This window comes from Halteromyces radiatus (assembly GCF_025201355.1).
Source record: "Halteromyces radiatus strain CBS 162.75 chromosome Unknown BX664scaffold_5, whole genome shotgun sequence".
NCBI classification, from domain to species: Eukaryota; Fungi; Mucoromycota; class Mucoromycetes; order Mucorales; family Cunninghamellaceae; genus Halteromyces; species Halteromyces radiatus.
The window spans coordinates 2,001,676-2,017,171 of NW_026251691.1; the positions used below are offsets into that span (position 1 = coordinate 2,001,676).

Below are 15,496 nucleotides of genomic sequence, written 5' to 3' on the forward strand. Positions count from 1 at the left end.
CTGGATGTTGCACGAACTGGGAACCCCAGGAATGATCGTTGCAGGAAAACCTTAAAAATGATCTCATTTTCCTATGCAAAAAAGTTGAGGGAAATGTATTTACCGATCACAAGAAACTCAAATGCACGCAATGAAGTCAAATAATGGTATCATTTTTTATTGTAATTTTCAATGGATGTAATCAAATGCACACATATATAATTTTTTTGTTTTTGTTTTTTTTTTTTTCTCAATGATAAGGATCGTGTTTTGATATGTCAGCATTGAAAAAAAATAAATAAACATCTTTTTTTTTTCCAAACATTTGTTCTTTTTCCTCATTTAACTTAAAATGCCTGTTGAAGAATTAATCAATCAATCTCATTGGAAACCAGATCATGTAATTGAACATGTTTCAGTCTCTTTACATCAACATAAATATAAATTAAAGCATCCAATCAAACGAGTTGCAGTTATTGGTGCTGGTCCAGCAGGTGTAAGTATCATGATAGATTCTCTCTTTTTTTTTTTTTTTTTAATAATCAATATATATATAGTTACCTACGGCCAAGTTATTGAAGGAAGAAGGATTGGATGTAGTGATCTATGAAAGAAGTCCAGCAGCTGGAGGGACTTGGATTTACAATCCAGAGCCACCATTGGGTCCAACATTTCCTTCCACGATTCCTAGTCAATCAGTTCAACCTAGTCTTCCTCCTTCCAACACTTCATTACCTTTTGAAAAAATAGAAGATTATAATCAACAAGCTCATGATTCTCTTTTACGTCATGCTCCTCCCACACCTTGTTATCAATCTTTAAGAAATAATGTGGCAACTCCTTTGATCAAATATAAGGATTTAGATTGGCCCAATGAAATGGTAAAACTTTCAACTCCGTCCTTTTTTTTAATATGTATCTCAACTTTTTTTTTTCTTTTTCTTTTCCTTTTTTTTTTTTTAGCCATGGTTCACGACACACGATAAAATATTGGATTATCTTCAAGCTTATTCAAAAAAGTTTGATTTGGATGCACTTACAGAATTTGATACATCTTTGGAAAAACTCACAGAACTACCTGATCAATGTGGATGGAAAGTCTTGACAAAAAAATCAGTCTTGACCACTGTCCATGGTCACAAACGTCAAGTAGTTAAAACATCATGGAAAGAAGAGGTTAGTGTTATTTAAAAATAAATATTATCCATTGACATATTTTTTTATTTTGTTAGGTCTTTGATAGTGTTGTATTAGCTACTGGTCATTATCATGCTCCTTTTGTACCTGACATTCCTGGTCTAGTGGAATGGAAGAAACGATATCCTGAAGCTATTATTCATTCAAAACAATACCGTACTCCCAAAGAATATGAAGGAAAAGTAAGCAAGAGAGAGTTTTCGTTGAATGGAAAGAAGAAAGATTTGAACTTTTTTTTTTCTTTTGTATAGACTATTTTACTTATTGGTGATGGTACTTCTGCTCTTGATATATCTCGGGATGTGGGTGATGTAGCCAAGATCATTTATCAATCAGTACGTGAATCTAACCATGGATTTGATGAAAAATACCGTGCATTTCGTGAAGAAGTCAAGACATGGTTACCACCTAATGTCAAACGAGTACCTTCTATCAACAATATCATTTTTAATCATCATGCCAACGATTGTATTTTTGAATTCTTGGATGGAACAACAGTGACAGATGTGGATGTGATTATCGTATGTACAGGATATCTGTTCAACTATCACTTTTTACAAGAACTTCATGATGATCCATACGCCAACAGCAAGAACAACAAAAGACCGACGGAGGATCGTGTATTAGTGAAACAAGATGGATCACAACTCTTTAATCTCCACAAAGATATTTTTTACATTCCTAATCCGACACTCAGCTTTATCGGCGTACCTTTCCATATCGCGACGTTCTCCTTCTTCGAATTCCAAGCTTATGCCGTGGCAAGAGTGTATAGTCAATCTGCTTTTTTACCTTCCACTGAACGAATGCGGCAAGAATGGACCGACCGACTGAAACAAAAAGGCGCTGGACGCGAATTCCATGCTTTGGGTGCTGATCTCGAACAAGCTTATATCAAGGACATTGTCGATTGGCTCAATACCGATGGTTCTGGTTTGGGAAAACCCTTATTGGAAGGTCATTCTCAACAGTGGTTTGATGTCAAGGAAAAGGCCTTTGATGCTTTACGATTGGAATTTAAACAACGGTTACAATTAGATCCCAATTGAATGCCCCTATTGAATGAAGTACATGTACATTAGTTTTTTTTTTTTTTCCTTAATAAAATATATATTTTTTTATGATTATTATCTTTTTGCTAGAGATATCTATATGTGATTTATTAATAACAGTTGGAAATCAAAAGTGATTCCAGATCTATGGAAATGAAAAGGTGACTATATAAACTTCCGGTTTTTTTTTTTTTTTCTATTTTTGATTTCATTTGTATTGCTTTCATTTTCAATATGAATGATACGGAATTTCATTCCTAGATTGATTTTTTTTTTTTTTTTTTACTGATAACAATAATGATTTGTAAGGATCATGAATAGTTGTTTTTAATTCCGATATTTATAACCATTTTAGTCCATTTGGATTCAATACTTCTTGTTCATTTCCAAGGGGTCCGGATCAAGTAATTCTTTTTTTGAACCTTTTGGTTTCATGTTTCAACGGTTGTTCCTTCCGATATCTCCGCTTTCCAAGACCCCATCTTGCATAAATTATTATTGTTCCTTTCTGACTGTTAAAAAGTTTTTTTTTTTTTTTTTTTTTTTTTCTTTCTGGACACTCCGAAGATTCCTTGGTTCTATATAAACTCTTCACAAAAAAGATTTTTTTTAGATCTATTTTTTTTTTTTTTTTTTTTTTTGATTGTAAATCATGGCGCGTTTAAGAGATGTGGTAACGGTTGGTCCCAATCGTCAACAACCTAATTGGAAAGAAGATTTGGTAGCTGCATTTGCTGAATTCATTGGTATGGCCATCTTCATCTTTTTAGCTCTTGGTGGTGTTCAAGCCGCTTTGGAAGCTCAATATGGTCCTAGTGCTACTACTAGGTAAAGTTTTCTTTTTTTTTTTTTTTTTTTTTGCTCACACTCTTTTTTTTTTTTATTTTATATAGTCAAATTCAAAGTGTGGCATTAAGTTTTGGTGGATCAGTGATGGTTGGATTATTCATGTGTTGTCCTTATTCTGAAGGAGCTTTGAACACGGCAGTATTGTTTTCACTTGTGCTGTGTCGCAAGGTCAATTGGTTACGAGGCATTCTCTTCTTTTTTGCTGAACTTGGTGGGTCGATCATCGGTGCGTATTTTGCCAATTTTGTCACTGGGAACGAATTACAAGGTGTGAATCTATTGAAACCAGGCTTCAACTATGCACAAGGGTTCTTTGCTGAAGTGTTATTGACCATGATCTTTTGTTTGGTGATTTTGTTTGTCATTGTCGATAATCAATTCTCATCCCCTGCTTTTAACCCCTTGGTGGTTGGTATCACCTTATTTATGGTCCATATGGTCGGTACACCCATTGATGGTACATCCGTCAACCCTGCTCGTTCTTTTGGTCCTGCCATCGTCACTGGTAAATGGGCAAATCATTGGATCTTTTGGTTCGGTCCCTTGATCGGTAGTTTCTTTGCCTACTTGATCTATTGTTCTGTCAAAATCGCTAAGAATAACATCACCGTCATTGATTATGAAAAGGATGCTTTCATGGCTGATCATAATGGAAAACTTGCTGCGCCTATACCTCAACAACAACAACAACAAGAATCTACCAATCAACCTAATCGTGTCGATGTCATCAACCCTGTGTAAATTAAAAATACTAGCATTATTTCTCGTTCTTTTTTTTTTTTTAAAAAAAAATAATAATAATAGAATACATATAAATTAATTTAATAATAACATCAATAAATCATTTCATTCTTTCTATGATCATGTTCCTCAAAATCATCATTATCCATCCATGTCCTTCTTTTGTCAGATAAAAAAAAAAAATTCATTTGTTGAAATGATGATCATCATATTTGATATATGAATGATCGATCACCTTAGTAAAAATCATCCATTCTATTCTTTCAATATTCATTCCCGGTGAAAATAAGCTAGGAGTATAGTTCTATTAGTCATCCATTTGACTGGATATCATTCATCACCATGATAAAAAAAAAAAAAAAAAAAGGCATTCATCCATGATAAAAAAAAAAAAAGAAGAAGACAGAGGTTTAAGCTTCTTCAAACTCTTCATTCATATATAATTAAAAAAAAAAAAAGAAAGAAAGAAAACGATACACAATATAGGGTGCTTATTAGTCAAAGCTCACAAGTAATAAATGGTAAAATTAGGTTTTTTTTTTTTTTTGATGCTATCAGCACAAAGAAAGACTTGGTCTGTGCACTTTCAACTAATTGATTAGGAGATTTTTTTTTTTTTTTTTGTTTGGTCATCCAGGTTGTTGTTAGTCAAAAAATGAAAAGGATGAATATGATGATTTTATAATAAACACCGTTTGATTTGGAACATCCTATAATTTTTTTTTCTTACTGGTAACTCTCCTTGACCCCACGTTATAAAAGAATTAATATAATCTTTATTTCATTTATTATGTAAAATGGGGAATGATATATATGGACTAAACTAGTGGGGTAAAAATAAAGATAGATAGTAATAATAATAAAAGATAAATTAATGAAGATTGTCTAGTATGAAATATATATATCTATATATATATATCAATCGAGCTAGGTATGAATGAATATGCGGGAAGACTAATAATAAGGGAATACAAAGTTGAGCTAATATGGATAGATACATAAATATGATAAATGGGGAAAGGGATGAAGGGGGGGTCACCAAGTAATAGGGGAGGAAGAATGATCGTTGTATTGATGTTTTGTCGTCGTTGGTAACCAAATAGAAGAGAATCCAGGATTTGTAGTTGCTAACCATGAAGTTTGAAGAGAAAAAGTAGGTAAAGGATGATCAGTTCCCATAGAAATCCGTGTACAATAAGAAGATGACGTATGTCCATCTTCACTACCATTATCGGATGCCGCTGAAAGCCGTGGGGAAGAAGCTGTCATAGAAGAATCAACCGATGAACATACTGATGAGTTACCCGAGATACTGGGAGAAGAGAAAGATTTAGTTGGTTCCATATCCGTTGATGATGATGATGATGATAAGGTTGGTCGAACAAAATTGTCTTCATGAATAAATGTACATCGTACTCCATATAAACATGTCCCTGTCAAATGGTAGGTCCGACAAATCTGTGTCTTATATCGAACATGTCGTTGAACTGCTCGTAATTCCTTGATACCATGAGCAAAACAACACTTTTTCGCATATCTATTGTTTTTGATCGTTTTTAAGTATTCTATTATACTAATTTCTTATTTTGATCATACCTGCATTGTCCCATTTCTTGCCAATTTCGACACATTTCTGTCTTGTAAAGTTCAGGTTTCTTATCAAATAAACCAGATGTTTCGTCCATACTTGATAACAAATAAAAATAAAATGAAATAATAAAAAAAAAAAAAAAGAAAGAGAAAGAAAAGAAAAAAAGAAAAAAAAGAGAAGAGATTATATAAGGTTTGAAAATCACTTTTCTTCATGTTTCAATTCCCGACACAAGCATAATATGAAAAAAAAAAAGCTTTTTTTATTATTTCTTTATTCATTTTTATTCTTCGGAAGAAAATGAAATGATTACAATTATAAGAGAAAGAGAGAAATATAGGCTTGATTTATTTATATCTATATTTATATATTACATTTTCTTTCTTCTTTTAGTTATCCTGAAAGCGCCATTTGATCTTACACTTTCCTTTTTCAAGATTACCACAAATAGTTTTAAATACTAAAAAATTGAAACAAAAAAGGGAGTTATTAGATTCATTTTGATTGTCTTTTTGATTGTTCAAAACAATTTTTGTTACCTTTAGGTGACATATCTAGATTGCCTCGAGGGCATGTTGGACACGTGTCAACGATTCTTGCTGTAGTAGATTTACCTTGTTCCCCCGTGATGATTACTTTTTTCTCACATTCTGGGTTTTGATTTGGATTCGCACCTAAGGAGAAATGATGATAAATGATCTACATAATATATATATATTTTTTGATTTACCATTTTTCATTTGAGGTTGATTGACTGCAACAACCAATTCATCATCATTATCTTCTTTTCCACAAGAACCAACACCTGGTACTTCATAGTAAGTCCCTATACCTTTAAATAAAGCACTTTTTATCTCTTTCACCACTTTGGCCCGAGGTTGAACAGGGGTACCATCGATAACAAGAATGCATGATGAAAGAATCATTATCAAAAGAATGAAAGACCGTAACATTGCCTTTTTTGATTCAAAGTAAATAAAAAAGTTGAAAACAAAGAAAAAAAGAATTGTAGGAAGAAAGAAACAAAAAAAAAAAGCAAATAAAAATAAAAAGAAGAATAAAGAAAAAAAATTTTTTTTTCAAAAAAAGAATAAAGTCTTTATATATATATAATTACGGTTTTGTTCTTTTGTTTATTCTATTCATTTGGGTTTCTTACCATGATGAATTAGGAGTAAAATTTCATTAGGAGAAGTATGATTGAAAGAATCATCGGAGGAGTTATAAAATATGGTGACAGACGTGCATAAATATGCAAGTATAACTTGTGTTGTTATCATATATATACCTTTCAGAAAAACTATCTCCTTCATTTCATCCACTGTCATCATCTTACATATCATTCAATCATTGCCATATAAATCATTCTCATTATCCTACATATAGAAAAACATATCATTTTTCTTTCTTTATTTATTTACTAGAATATTAGATTGAAAACAAACATTAACTAAATACAAAGTTTTATTGAGGTTTTTAAATAATGTCTATCCTATTATATTACATCCAAAAAGGAACTAAACTAAATCAAATAATAATAATAAAAAAAAAGTATATAACAATGATATCATGATGATGACGATGATATATTAACCTTCATATAACCCCCCTAACACTCCTCTTTTTTGTATATAAATGTATCGTTCCGCTTTGACTCCCTCAATAATACAATCCTAAAGAGATTTCCAAGCCGAGATCAAAACATCCACTTCAGTTTCTTTGCGTACTGCCACACGAACAAAGGAAAGACATTTGTATCCAGGAGTACCACTTCGTACAGGAACACCAGCTTGACGAGCCAAATCGACGGCTTGATCGGCCATTTGTTGTGAACCCATATCCACCCAGACCCAACTTAGGAAAGGTTTGCCATGAATGATCCATTCAGGATGAAGACCAAGTAAACGATCAACCAAGTGAGCCCGTAATCGAGTGGTATGTTGCCATGTTTCTTCCAGATATGCCTTATCTTGTACCACTGCTTCCACAAACTTGAGGGCTGGACCATTCACTGACCATGGTACTTGAATTTTCTTGAGTTGTTCACAATGCATGGCGGTAGGACAAATCACTGATCCAATACGAAGTCCTGTACATGACCAAATCTTTGTCCATGAATGCATGACATGAATAGATACTTTTTCTTGTTCCCACATTTCTCGAGCAAATTCATGTTCAGATATCAATGAATCATTACGAAATTCACATGAATGCCAAGGTTGCATTGATTCATCTAAATAATAATAAAAGGTTATACAAAGAGTTGAAAACATCCAAAAAAAAAAAAAGAAAATCTTACCAACAATCACTGTACCACCCACAGCAATATTGGCCTTAATCCAAGCTTTTAAAGGTTCCACAGAGAAATAATCACCAGTAGGATTACAAGGATTCACAATACATAACATATCTACACGATCAGGATTACTAGGTTCCAGAATCTTGAATCCATTGGTAGTTGCACTACGTTGATATTCTTGATACTAATCAAAAATATTATCAGTAATCATTTATACTTCTTTTTTTTTTTTTTTTACCTGTACATTCCATGGACTACCTTTCCAAGTAGGTTGATTTGTATCATGTTGTTTCAAACATTGTCGAACAACGAGATCAATCAATTCAGATGCACCATTACCCATTAATAAACGACCATGATGTTCCTTGTAGTCATTAGGCCATAAGAATTGAGCCAATGATGTTTTGGCAGGTTCTTGATTTGCAGCAGGATAATGATGAATATCGTGGATCTTATTTAAAAAAAAAAAAAAGATAAATAAATAGTTTTGCTAATAATAAAGAATATGTCTTACCGCTTGTTTAGCAGCTTCCAATGCACCAACAGGTGTACCCAAATAGTTGGTGGTCACACTGAAATCTTCTATAAAATTGTCTAAAAACATATGTTCTTGTCCTCCATGAAAGGTTTGTGTCTTGGTATCCCAAACAGTATTTGCCATGACAGAAATTGGATGAAAAAAAGGAGAGAAAGAGAGAGAAATTCAAACAGATTTTTTTTTTTTTTTTTGATGGGTACCTTTGGTCAAATGAAAGACCAGCATCTTGTCTATTTTCAATCACCGCCCATCAAAAAATTTATGGAATAGATAATAATCTCTTTATATGCTTTCGTTCAGAGATGATCATCATTGCACCAAGTCTATATGAAGACTGTGAATAATATTTTATTACACCATAGGGCAGAGAGAAAAAAAAAAAAGAGCAGCTGTAAAAAAAAAAAAAAGTCCAGAAGATTCGACAAATCAGAAGCATTTCACTTGTGAACAGAACCTACTCATCTAATAATAAAAAAAAAAAAAAAAACTAGAATAAAGCATATAGGAAGAATGACATGATACAGAGCTTTTTTTTTTATTTATTATTGAATCAAAAATAGGCTGTAAAAAAGGAAAAAGAAGTAAATGATATTAAATTTTTGCACCCATTGAATAAATACACAAAAGTCACTAGATAGCCAAAAAAAAAAAAAAAAAGTATAATCTATCTAACGTGAAGTTCGTTTGCGATATGTTGATATAGTAGATGCCGATTTGGGTGGTGAAGTGGATGAAGAAGAAGAAGAAGAAGATGACGATGATGATTTTCGATTATGTTGATTCAAACGAAGTGAGAATTTGTGTTGTCGATAAGCCTTTTCTATGGTATCCCACATGATATTGATTTTTGTATGAGTGCCATTGAATTGCCTGGAAAGTTGCATCAGTAATCGCCACTTATTCATATCTCCACCTTTGGACTTGTAATAAGCTTTGAGTTTTCGCGCAAACAATTCCTTGTCTTGTTCATTGACTGCCATCAACGCTTGGATGTAAAGTGGATGATTCTGTACAAAGGTCCTCTTGAATCGAATATAATCTTGTTGTGTATCCTGGTGTTCCTTGCATAACATATCAAAGTCCTGCTGTGTGTGTATGGTGGGCGCCACGTATTTTTGTTTCTTGATGCTGGTACCATCCTCCTCACTGAGTTTCCGTTTGGTTGGTTGTAATCTATGCTTATCGTCATCATCATCCTCTTCTATATCTGTACTTAATTCTTGGTCATTATTGGATCGTTGTACTTTAATAAATAAATAATAGTTAATATATTTTTATCTTTTTCATTTTTTATAAGTATACCTTTTGGTATTTTTGGTTTCTTGATTTCATGAGATGTTTTTGTTTTCGGTGAGGAAGATTTGGTTGTTGCTGGTTCCGAAGATGATGATTTGGATTTTGTCTGTTTTTCTGATGTTTTTTTCTTGGATAATTTGGGGTTGTGATCATCCATTTCTAATCGACCAGATTTATGAGTATTGTTTTGATGATGTATATTAGTATTGGTAGGTGTAGTATTGATAGAATGATCGATATTAGGTGTATGTGAACCATTTTTGGTAGGGGTAGTATTGCTATTATGTTGTGATGGTGGAGGAATCAATTTGGGAGATACTCGATGTGGTTTGCGTTGAATCAAATTGGATCGTTCAGGAGCATTACGTGGAAGTCCTAAGAAATTGTAAGCATCTTCAGCCTTTTTGCGTACCGTTGCCCGTTCCTTGTCGTCATAGCGAGACCATTCCCAGATTCGGATTTCCTTAAATAGTTCAGGTCGTAAGCACCAATTGGAGTTTGTATGAACCGCCACCTATTTTTTTTTATTTAAAATGAAGAACATTAAATATATATATATATTTTTTCATAACATTTTAACTTACTATTTTCAGTAATGGTAATAAATCCACAGGTGCTACCTTGAGCATTTGTATCAGCTGATCAGTAGGTCGAGGGTCCAAAGCCAATAAATGAATCAATCTTTCCCGAAGGTTTGCTAAGGCTGCACCTTCCAAACGTCCCACACTTGTTGTATTTGGAGTTGTGGCGGTTGCAGGAGAAGTAGAAGTATGTGGCTTTGAGGAGGGTGAAAGTAAATTGTTGTTATGTCGTTTAGTATGGTTTGAAGGAGAATTGTATAGTTTAGATGGAGTAGGAATACTTGGTACCTCCAAAAGTTCGATCCTTCTTGCATTCTTTTCCTTTTCAATTTGTTCAGTGCGACTTCGTATACGTTTCTTGTCTTCTTCGGATAATACTTGTTTCATATGACCTACATGAGTAATATCACCTACATATCGTATTCGATTATCGTCTTCCTGTCTAGTAAGTTGGTCCTTTTCATATAGTTGTACAGTAGACAATTCTCTTCGAAGATTCAAATCAAATGGACGGTCACCTATAAACATAATCTATTTTTTTTTTCAACATGAAAAATATATATATATATCTATATTAGACAAAGAAATAGTTTTTTTGTACAAATGTTCATACCGAAGAAGTATCACCCATTTCTATCCGCATAGACTGTGGTTGTCGCATTATCATATTATATGCTTCACGATTTAGACGTACTGAGAATGCTTGTTTCTTATTAGCCATTTCAAATAAAACAAGGTGGAGAGAAAGAGGAGAAAGAAGGGGGGAGAGGAAAGAAGGGAGATAGAGTCAAATAGAAAGGGGGGTATAAGGAATAGAACAAAATAATAATAAAAAAAAAAAGAGTAGAAAAGGGTCGTCAACGGGAACAGATAGAAAAGAAGGAAAAAAGGAAGAAAAAAAAAATATGAGAGAAAGAGAAGTACCGCTGTTTGAATATTGAATGTTGGCCTGTCTTTGAATTTTCCCTTTTTTGATACGGGGGATCAGGGAACTCATCATTGGTACAGTTTTCGGAATTTGTTTGTAGATGCATCGATACTCTCTTTTTCGTATTCTTTATAAAAAAAAGAAACATGAAACGTCATTGAAATGTTATAATAAATATATGAAAAAGATTACATTGTTCATTTTTGTTTCTTACTTTAAAGTTATTTCATTATTTTAATCATCGTTTGAATAGCATATATTATATTTGAACGCCACACAAGGAATGAAATAGAACAACAAAAAAGAGGCGGCATTTCAATTTAAAGAAGAAGAAGAAAAATCAGGTACCAAACATTGGATGTCGTCATGCATTTGAATGGAATGCTTGATGATGGATTCAATTCGACGATAGTTTATTATTATTATTCATCATGATGGTTGGTTTATTAAAGGAAAAAAAAAAGACCGTTCTCAGTTCAAATGTTATTTCATCAAGATGATGACTGAAGAAAGAGAAAAAGTTGAATTTCTGAGTCAAAATAAGAAATGACTTTTAAGGCAGAAAAACAAAGGTAAAAAAAAAAAAAAATTGCTAAATGCCTGTTAGATGATCAACAATAAAAAAAAAAAGAAATACTTCGATTATCATCATACTATCATTTTTATTAGATATTAAAGGGTATTGATTGATAAGTCATTAACCTCTGTTTTTTTTTTCTTTCTGTGATACAGTATTTGATAGATATATGAACGTTTCTTTTCCTTGATATAATGATGATCAACGATGATTGAGACTATTGCTAATCATGATTATAGTAATAATGATAAAATATGTCTTTATTGAAAAAGATGATAAACTAAGGCTACACAATAAACAATTCGACACAATTATTGACGCTTGTTCAATTCATACATGCATTGGACTATGATGGGTATCTTGTGGAAAAAAAAAAAAGATTAGGAGAATGACAAAGTCATCATTGGTCTATAGCACAACAATAAAAAATGAATATCGAAAATAGAAAGGAAAGAACAACGATGGCCCTTGCTTTGTCGTTGCTTGTCGGCTTCTTTTTTTTTACATAGGTGTTCCATTTATTCTTGCTAGTTGTTCGATATCTTGGGTGGCAAATAACAAACGGAAGAGAGAGAGAGAGATAAGGTATTTGAAGGGATTGAAGCAAAAGGAATTGCAACAGATGCCTGGAATTTCGTTTTCATATTAATTGAGGGTTCAGTAATAGCGATCGTAATGCATATTGGCCATTTCGTACAGTGATTTGATGTACAGTTGTAAAGAATCCAATGAGAGAAGTGTATCTTGTATCATAACAAATATATAATTATATGGAACCAGCTGGGTGTTCTATAGAGAAAACAAACAAAAAGTTAACAATCAATATATATAAAAATACACAAGTAGAGGATTATATTTTGATTTGCCTGGTTCTAAACGGTTGATTACATCGTTTATTGTTTGTCTCATCTCTTCAGCGTTGTAAAATACCTTGCATGCGCATATCTTCTTCGATGTCTGGATCATCACTTGTTGTTGCTGTTGTCACAAGCTACTATTAAATGAATAAAGCTATTAGTATTTAGTCATTAGTTGCTGTTCTGTTTTTCAAAAGTCGTACAGCCACTTGTCTCTTCAAATGTCATCTTCTTTTGCTGATTTTCTGTGTATATGGTTGGTAGTTCATTCTAATAAATACGCGATATCATTTATTTTTAAATGTTATTTAGAGCTTTTTCTATTTCCACGTTCTTTCTTACTTTACAGCTTGTCTAGTTGACGACTCGATAGAATCCGAGAGATAAATGGCTTCGTCTGACTGTTGACAATCGAAATAATCTTTAATATTTTCTACTAAGCAATGTCAAGTCAGACAGGTATACATCAAAGATAGAATAAAAAAAAAAGAATAGAGAAGAGAAAAGAGATCTCTTTTTTTTCACCATCACATGAAATAATGTCAGTTCAAAGTCAGTCATAGAATTACATTGCTTTATTTCAGATAAAATACAAAAAGGTCAAATACAAAAAAAAACCTCTAAACTAATAATAACTATACTACAATCAAGAAATAATATTTAATGCCTTCTTGTACCAAGGTAAATTCTTTTCTTCGTCATCTTCCACTTCAATTTCCATTCGAGTCACGCGACCAGTATCAAAATCACATTCATCCAAAGGTACCACCTTGGAACGTCTCACGATCTTGTAAATGATGTAACACAGACAGAAGGGTAAGATGCCTATATAATTAGAGAAGAATTTTTCCACCGAGAATGTAGGAGTGAAAGCGGTATAACCTTGACCGAAAACAATCAAAAAACAAAGGATAGCAGCAAAAAGAGGAGTAAAAGGATACCAGATAGCTTTATAGGGTAAATCAGCTACACTTCGACCTTGTTTGACATAAGCACGACGGAAGCGAAGATGGATAACAGCAATACCCCACCAACTAATGAAACCAGTTACTGCAGTGATGGATAAGAACCAAGCAAAACCAACACTTGCAGAATAGATGGAGACAAACACACAAGAAAAACCAAGAATAGAAGATACAATCACGGCCCAATAAGGAGAACCATATTTGTTGGTTTTAGCTAAAATCATAGGTGCATTTCCATCTCTAGCTAAACCCAGTAAAGTACGAGAACAGGTATAAAGATCCGAATTGGCGGCTGACAAGACACCTAACAAAAACAAAAAAAAAATTGAATAAGTAGTTCACACGCGGAAGTTCAATTACTTACTTGTGAGAATAATGGCATTAATCACATCAGCCCCAGCATTGATACCAGCAAGTTTAAATACCAAAGTAAATGAAGCAGTAGCAGCATCCCCAGTTTCATTGGAAAGATTAGGATCAGTAGCAGGAATACATAAACCAATCAAGAAGATGGTAATGATATAAAATACAATAATACGCCAAAATACATTTCGAATAGCACGAGGTACTGTCTTGGTAGGATTTTTCGCTTCACCAGCAGTAATACCAACTATAAAAAAAAAAAATAAAAATAAAAATCAATCTTCTTTTTTTTTTTCTCACACTCTTCTCCCACGTCCCTATTTACCAATTTCAGTTCCTTGGAATGAAAAACCAGCTGATAAAAGTACAGATACAGTACCAACAGCTCCACCCACAAAAGCACCAGGATCAGACCAATACTTGAAACCAATCACTTGATGATCCCCAACAGCGCCAGAAGTAACCAAAATAGCAATGATGATAAATACTAATACAATTAGGATTTTGATCATACACATCCAATACTCCATTTCACCATAAAGTCGAACACCCACCAAATTGATGGCAATAATGATAACTAAAAAAATCACAGACCAAGCCGCATCAGGCATGACAGGTTTCCACCAATTGATGATAGTAGCAGCAGCAGAAAGTTCTATATATTATCATATCATTAGTTTCCTCTTCTTTTTATATATGTTTTGATGATTTACCTGTAGCAATAGTTACACTCTATAAAAAAAAAAGACCAAATATAATATTAGTAAATATAGAATTGATTTATTTTATTTTTTTTTTCTTCTTGTTCAAGACTACTTTACCCACTATTATTATCAAAGATCAAATAGGAGAATGAAAAAAAAAAAAAGATAATCAGTCCAAACCAATGATGATTTCCGCAACTTTCCATTTAACTTACAGAGAACCTATAGAAACACATCATATGGACGGAGAGTGAATACCAGTTTTATTTATTTTTTTTTTTTTTTTAATTGTCTTTACCAATAATTCCAACCTAAAGCAAACCCAAACGCAGGATCAACAAATCTTGTAGCATAATGATTGAAAGAACCAGATACCTAAACAAAAAAAAAAAAAAAAAAAAGGTAAACATTCATTGATTGATTGATGAATGATTTAAATGAACTTACGGGTAAAAAAGTAGCCATTTCACCCATACAGACCATAAAACAAAACACCATAAAGCCAATAACAAGATATGCTATTAAAGCACCTGCTGGACCAGCCACTGCAATGTTTTGACCCGAGTTTAAGAATAAACCAGTACTAAAAAAAAAAAAAAAAAAAAAGGCTCAGCTATAAAAAAAAAAAAAAAACTACTAATGACGTTATTGATTTTTTACCCGATGGAACCACCAAGAGAAATCATTTGAATATGTCTTGCTGATAATCCACGTTTGGTACCTTGTTGAAGACTTCGTCGTTCTTCAGATGTATAGGAAGCATAATCAGATGATCGTTCAAATACTTGGATTTTTTCTTGTTGTTGTTGAGAGGAACTACTATGATCCACTGTGATTTCATGATGCTCAGCAAGTTCTATTTTTTCGTTCATAATAATAATTTATGTATCTCCCCGTTTATAAAAGGGAGAGTATTAGAATAAATAAATAAATAAATAAAATGAAAAAAAACAAAGAAAGGAAGAAGAAAGAAAGAAAA

At 32.7% G+C, this 15,496-nt stretch overlaps 7 protein-coding genes across 7 annotated transcripts; 2 read left to right on the forward strand and 5 right to left on the reverse strand.

Moving 5' to 3' along the window:
* Positions 1-220: 220 nt before the first annotated feature.
* Positions 221-2,254, forward strand: BX664DRAFT_336678 (putative FAD dependent oxidoreductase). The gene is made up of 5 exons (XM_051546123.1): positions 221-475; positions 537-860; positions 943-1,155; positions 1,212-1,358; positions 1,428-2,254. Exons 1-5 carry the CDS (start codon positions 332-334, stop codon positions 2,223-2,225), a joined length of 1,626 nt encoding a protein of 541 aa, XP_051399413.1. The 5' UTR covers positions 221-331; the 3' UTR covers positions 2,226-2,254.
* Positions 2,255-2,880: 626 nt separating this feature from the next.
* BX664DRAFT_299631 (aquaporin-like protein) lies at positions 2,881-3,818 on the forward strand (the record flags this gene model as incomplete). Its single annotated transcript, XM_051542313.1, has 2 exons — positions 2,881-3,056; positions 3,122-3,818. 2 exons carry the CDS (start codon positions 2,881-2,883, stop codon positions 3,816-3,818), a joined length of 873 nt encoding a protein of 290 aa, XP_051399414.1.
* A 1,395-nt stretch (positions 3,819-5,213) lies between these two features.
* BX664DRAFT_234955 (uncharacterized protein) lies at positions 5,214-5,494 on the reverse strand (the record flags this gene model as incomplete). Its single annotated transcript, XM_051540168.1, has 2 exons — positions 5,214-5,355; positions 5,415-5,494. Coding segments are annotated over 2 exons (222 nt in total), but the record flags the coding sequence as incomplete, so codon positions are not given.
* A 304-nt stretch (positions 5,495-5,798) lies between these two features.
* On the reverse strand, positions 5,799-6,362 carry BX664DRAFT_366151 (uncharacterized protein; the record flags this gene model as incomplete). Its single annotated transcript, XM_051548511.1, has 3 exons — positions 5,799-5,869; positions 5,949-6,083; positions 6,140-6,362. The coding sequence occupies 3 exons, from the start codon at positions 6,360-6,362 to the stop codon at positions 5,799-5,801; spliced, it is 429 nt and encodes a 142-aa protein (XP_051399416.1).
* Positions 6,363-6,837: 475 nt separating this feature from the next.
* On the reverse strand, positions 6,838-8,410 carry BX664DRAFT_336682 (pyridoxal phosphate-dependent transferase). The gene is made up of 4 exons (XM_051546124.1): positions 8,223-8,410; positions 7,947-8,159; positions 7,709-7,892; positions 6,838-7,642 (listed from the first exon to the last, which is right to left on the reverse strand). Exons 1-4 carry the CDS (start codon positions 8,367-8,369, stop codon positions 7,083-7,085), a joined length of 1,104 nt encoding a protein of 367 aa, XP_051399417.1. The 5' UTR covers positions 8,370-8,410; the 3' UTR covers positions 6,838-7,082.
* Positions 8,411-8,912: 502 nt separating this feature from the next.
* Positions 8,913-10,987, reverse strand: BX664DRAFT_336684 (uncharacterized protein; the record flags this gene model as incomplete). The annotated part of the gene is made up of 4 exons (XM_051546125.1): positions 10,737-10,987; positions 10,127-10,654; positions 9,549-10,056; positions 8,913-9,489 (listed from the first exon to the last, which is right to left on the reverse strand). Exons 1-4 carry the CDS (start codon positions 10,842-10,844, stop codon positions 8,915-8,917), a joined length of 1,719 nt encoding a protein of 572 aa, XP_051399418.1. The 5' UTR covers positions 10,845-10,987.
* A 2,070-nt stretch (positions 10,988-13,057) lies between these two features.
* Positions 13,058-15,476, reverse strand: BX664DRAFT_336686 (amino acid permease/ SLC12A domain-containing protein). The gene is given in 9 exon segments (XM_051546126.1): positions 13,058-13,754; positions 13,815-14,060; positions 14,139-14,468; positions 14,527-14,546; positions 14,721-14,722; positions 14,733-14,739; positions 14,816-14,892; positions 14,965-15,100; positions 15,178-15,476. The coding sequence occupies 9 exon segments, from the start codon at positions 15,387-15,389 to the stop codon at positions 13,132-13,134; spliced, it is 1,653 nt and encodes a 550-aa protein (XP_051399419.1). The 5' UTR covers positions 15,390-15,476; the 3' UTR covers positions 13,058-13,131.
* Between the last annotated feature and the right edge of the window lie 20 nt (positions 15,477-15,496).

Bases quoted from the DNA above. Each gene is read 5' to 3' on its own strand.
- BX664DRAFT_336678 (XM_051546123.1), top strand. From the start codon at position 332: ATGCCTGTTGAAGAATTAATCAATCAATCTCATTGGAAACCAGATCAT. The intron at 476-536 runs GTAAGTATCATG...ATATATATATAG, and splicing joins TTGGTGCTGGTCCAGCAGGT to TTACCTACGGCCAAGTTATT. The intron at 1,359-1,427 runs GTAAGCAAGAGA...TCTTTTGTATAG, and splicing joins CCAAAGAATATGAAGGAAAA to ACTATTTTACTTATTGGTGA.
- BX664DRAFT_336682 (XM_051546124.1), bottom strand. From the start codon at position 8,369: ATGGCAAATACTGTTTGGGATACCAAGACACAAACCTTTCATGGAGGA. The intron at 8,160-8,222 runs GTAAGACATATT...TTTTTAAATAAG, and splicing joins TGGAAGCTGCTAAACAAGCG to ATCCACGATATTCATCATTA. The intron at 7,893-7,946 runs GTAAAAAAAAAA...ATTTTTGATTAG, and splicing joins GTAGTCCATGGAATGTACAG to TATCAAGAATATCAACGTAG.
- BX664DRAFT_336686 (XM_051546126.1), bottom strand. From the start codon at position 15,389: ATGAACGAAAAAATAGAACTTGCTGAGCATCATGAAATCACAGTGGAT. The intron at 15,101-15,177 runs GTAAAAAATCAA...TTTTTTTTTTAG, and splicing joins TCTCTTGGTGGTTCCATCGG to TACTGGTTTATTCTTAAACT. The intron at 14,893-14,964 runs GTAAGTTCATTT...TTTTTTGTTTAG, and splicing joins AAATGGCTACTTTTTTACCC to GTATCTGGTTCTTTCAATCA.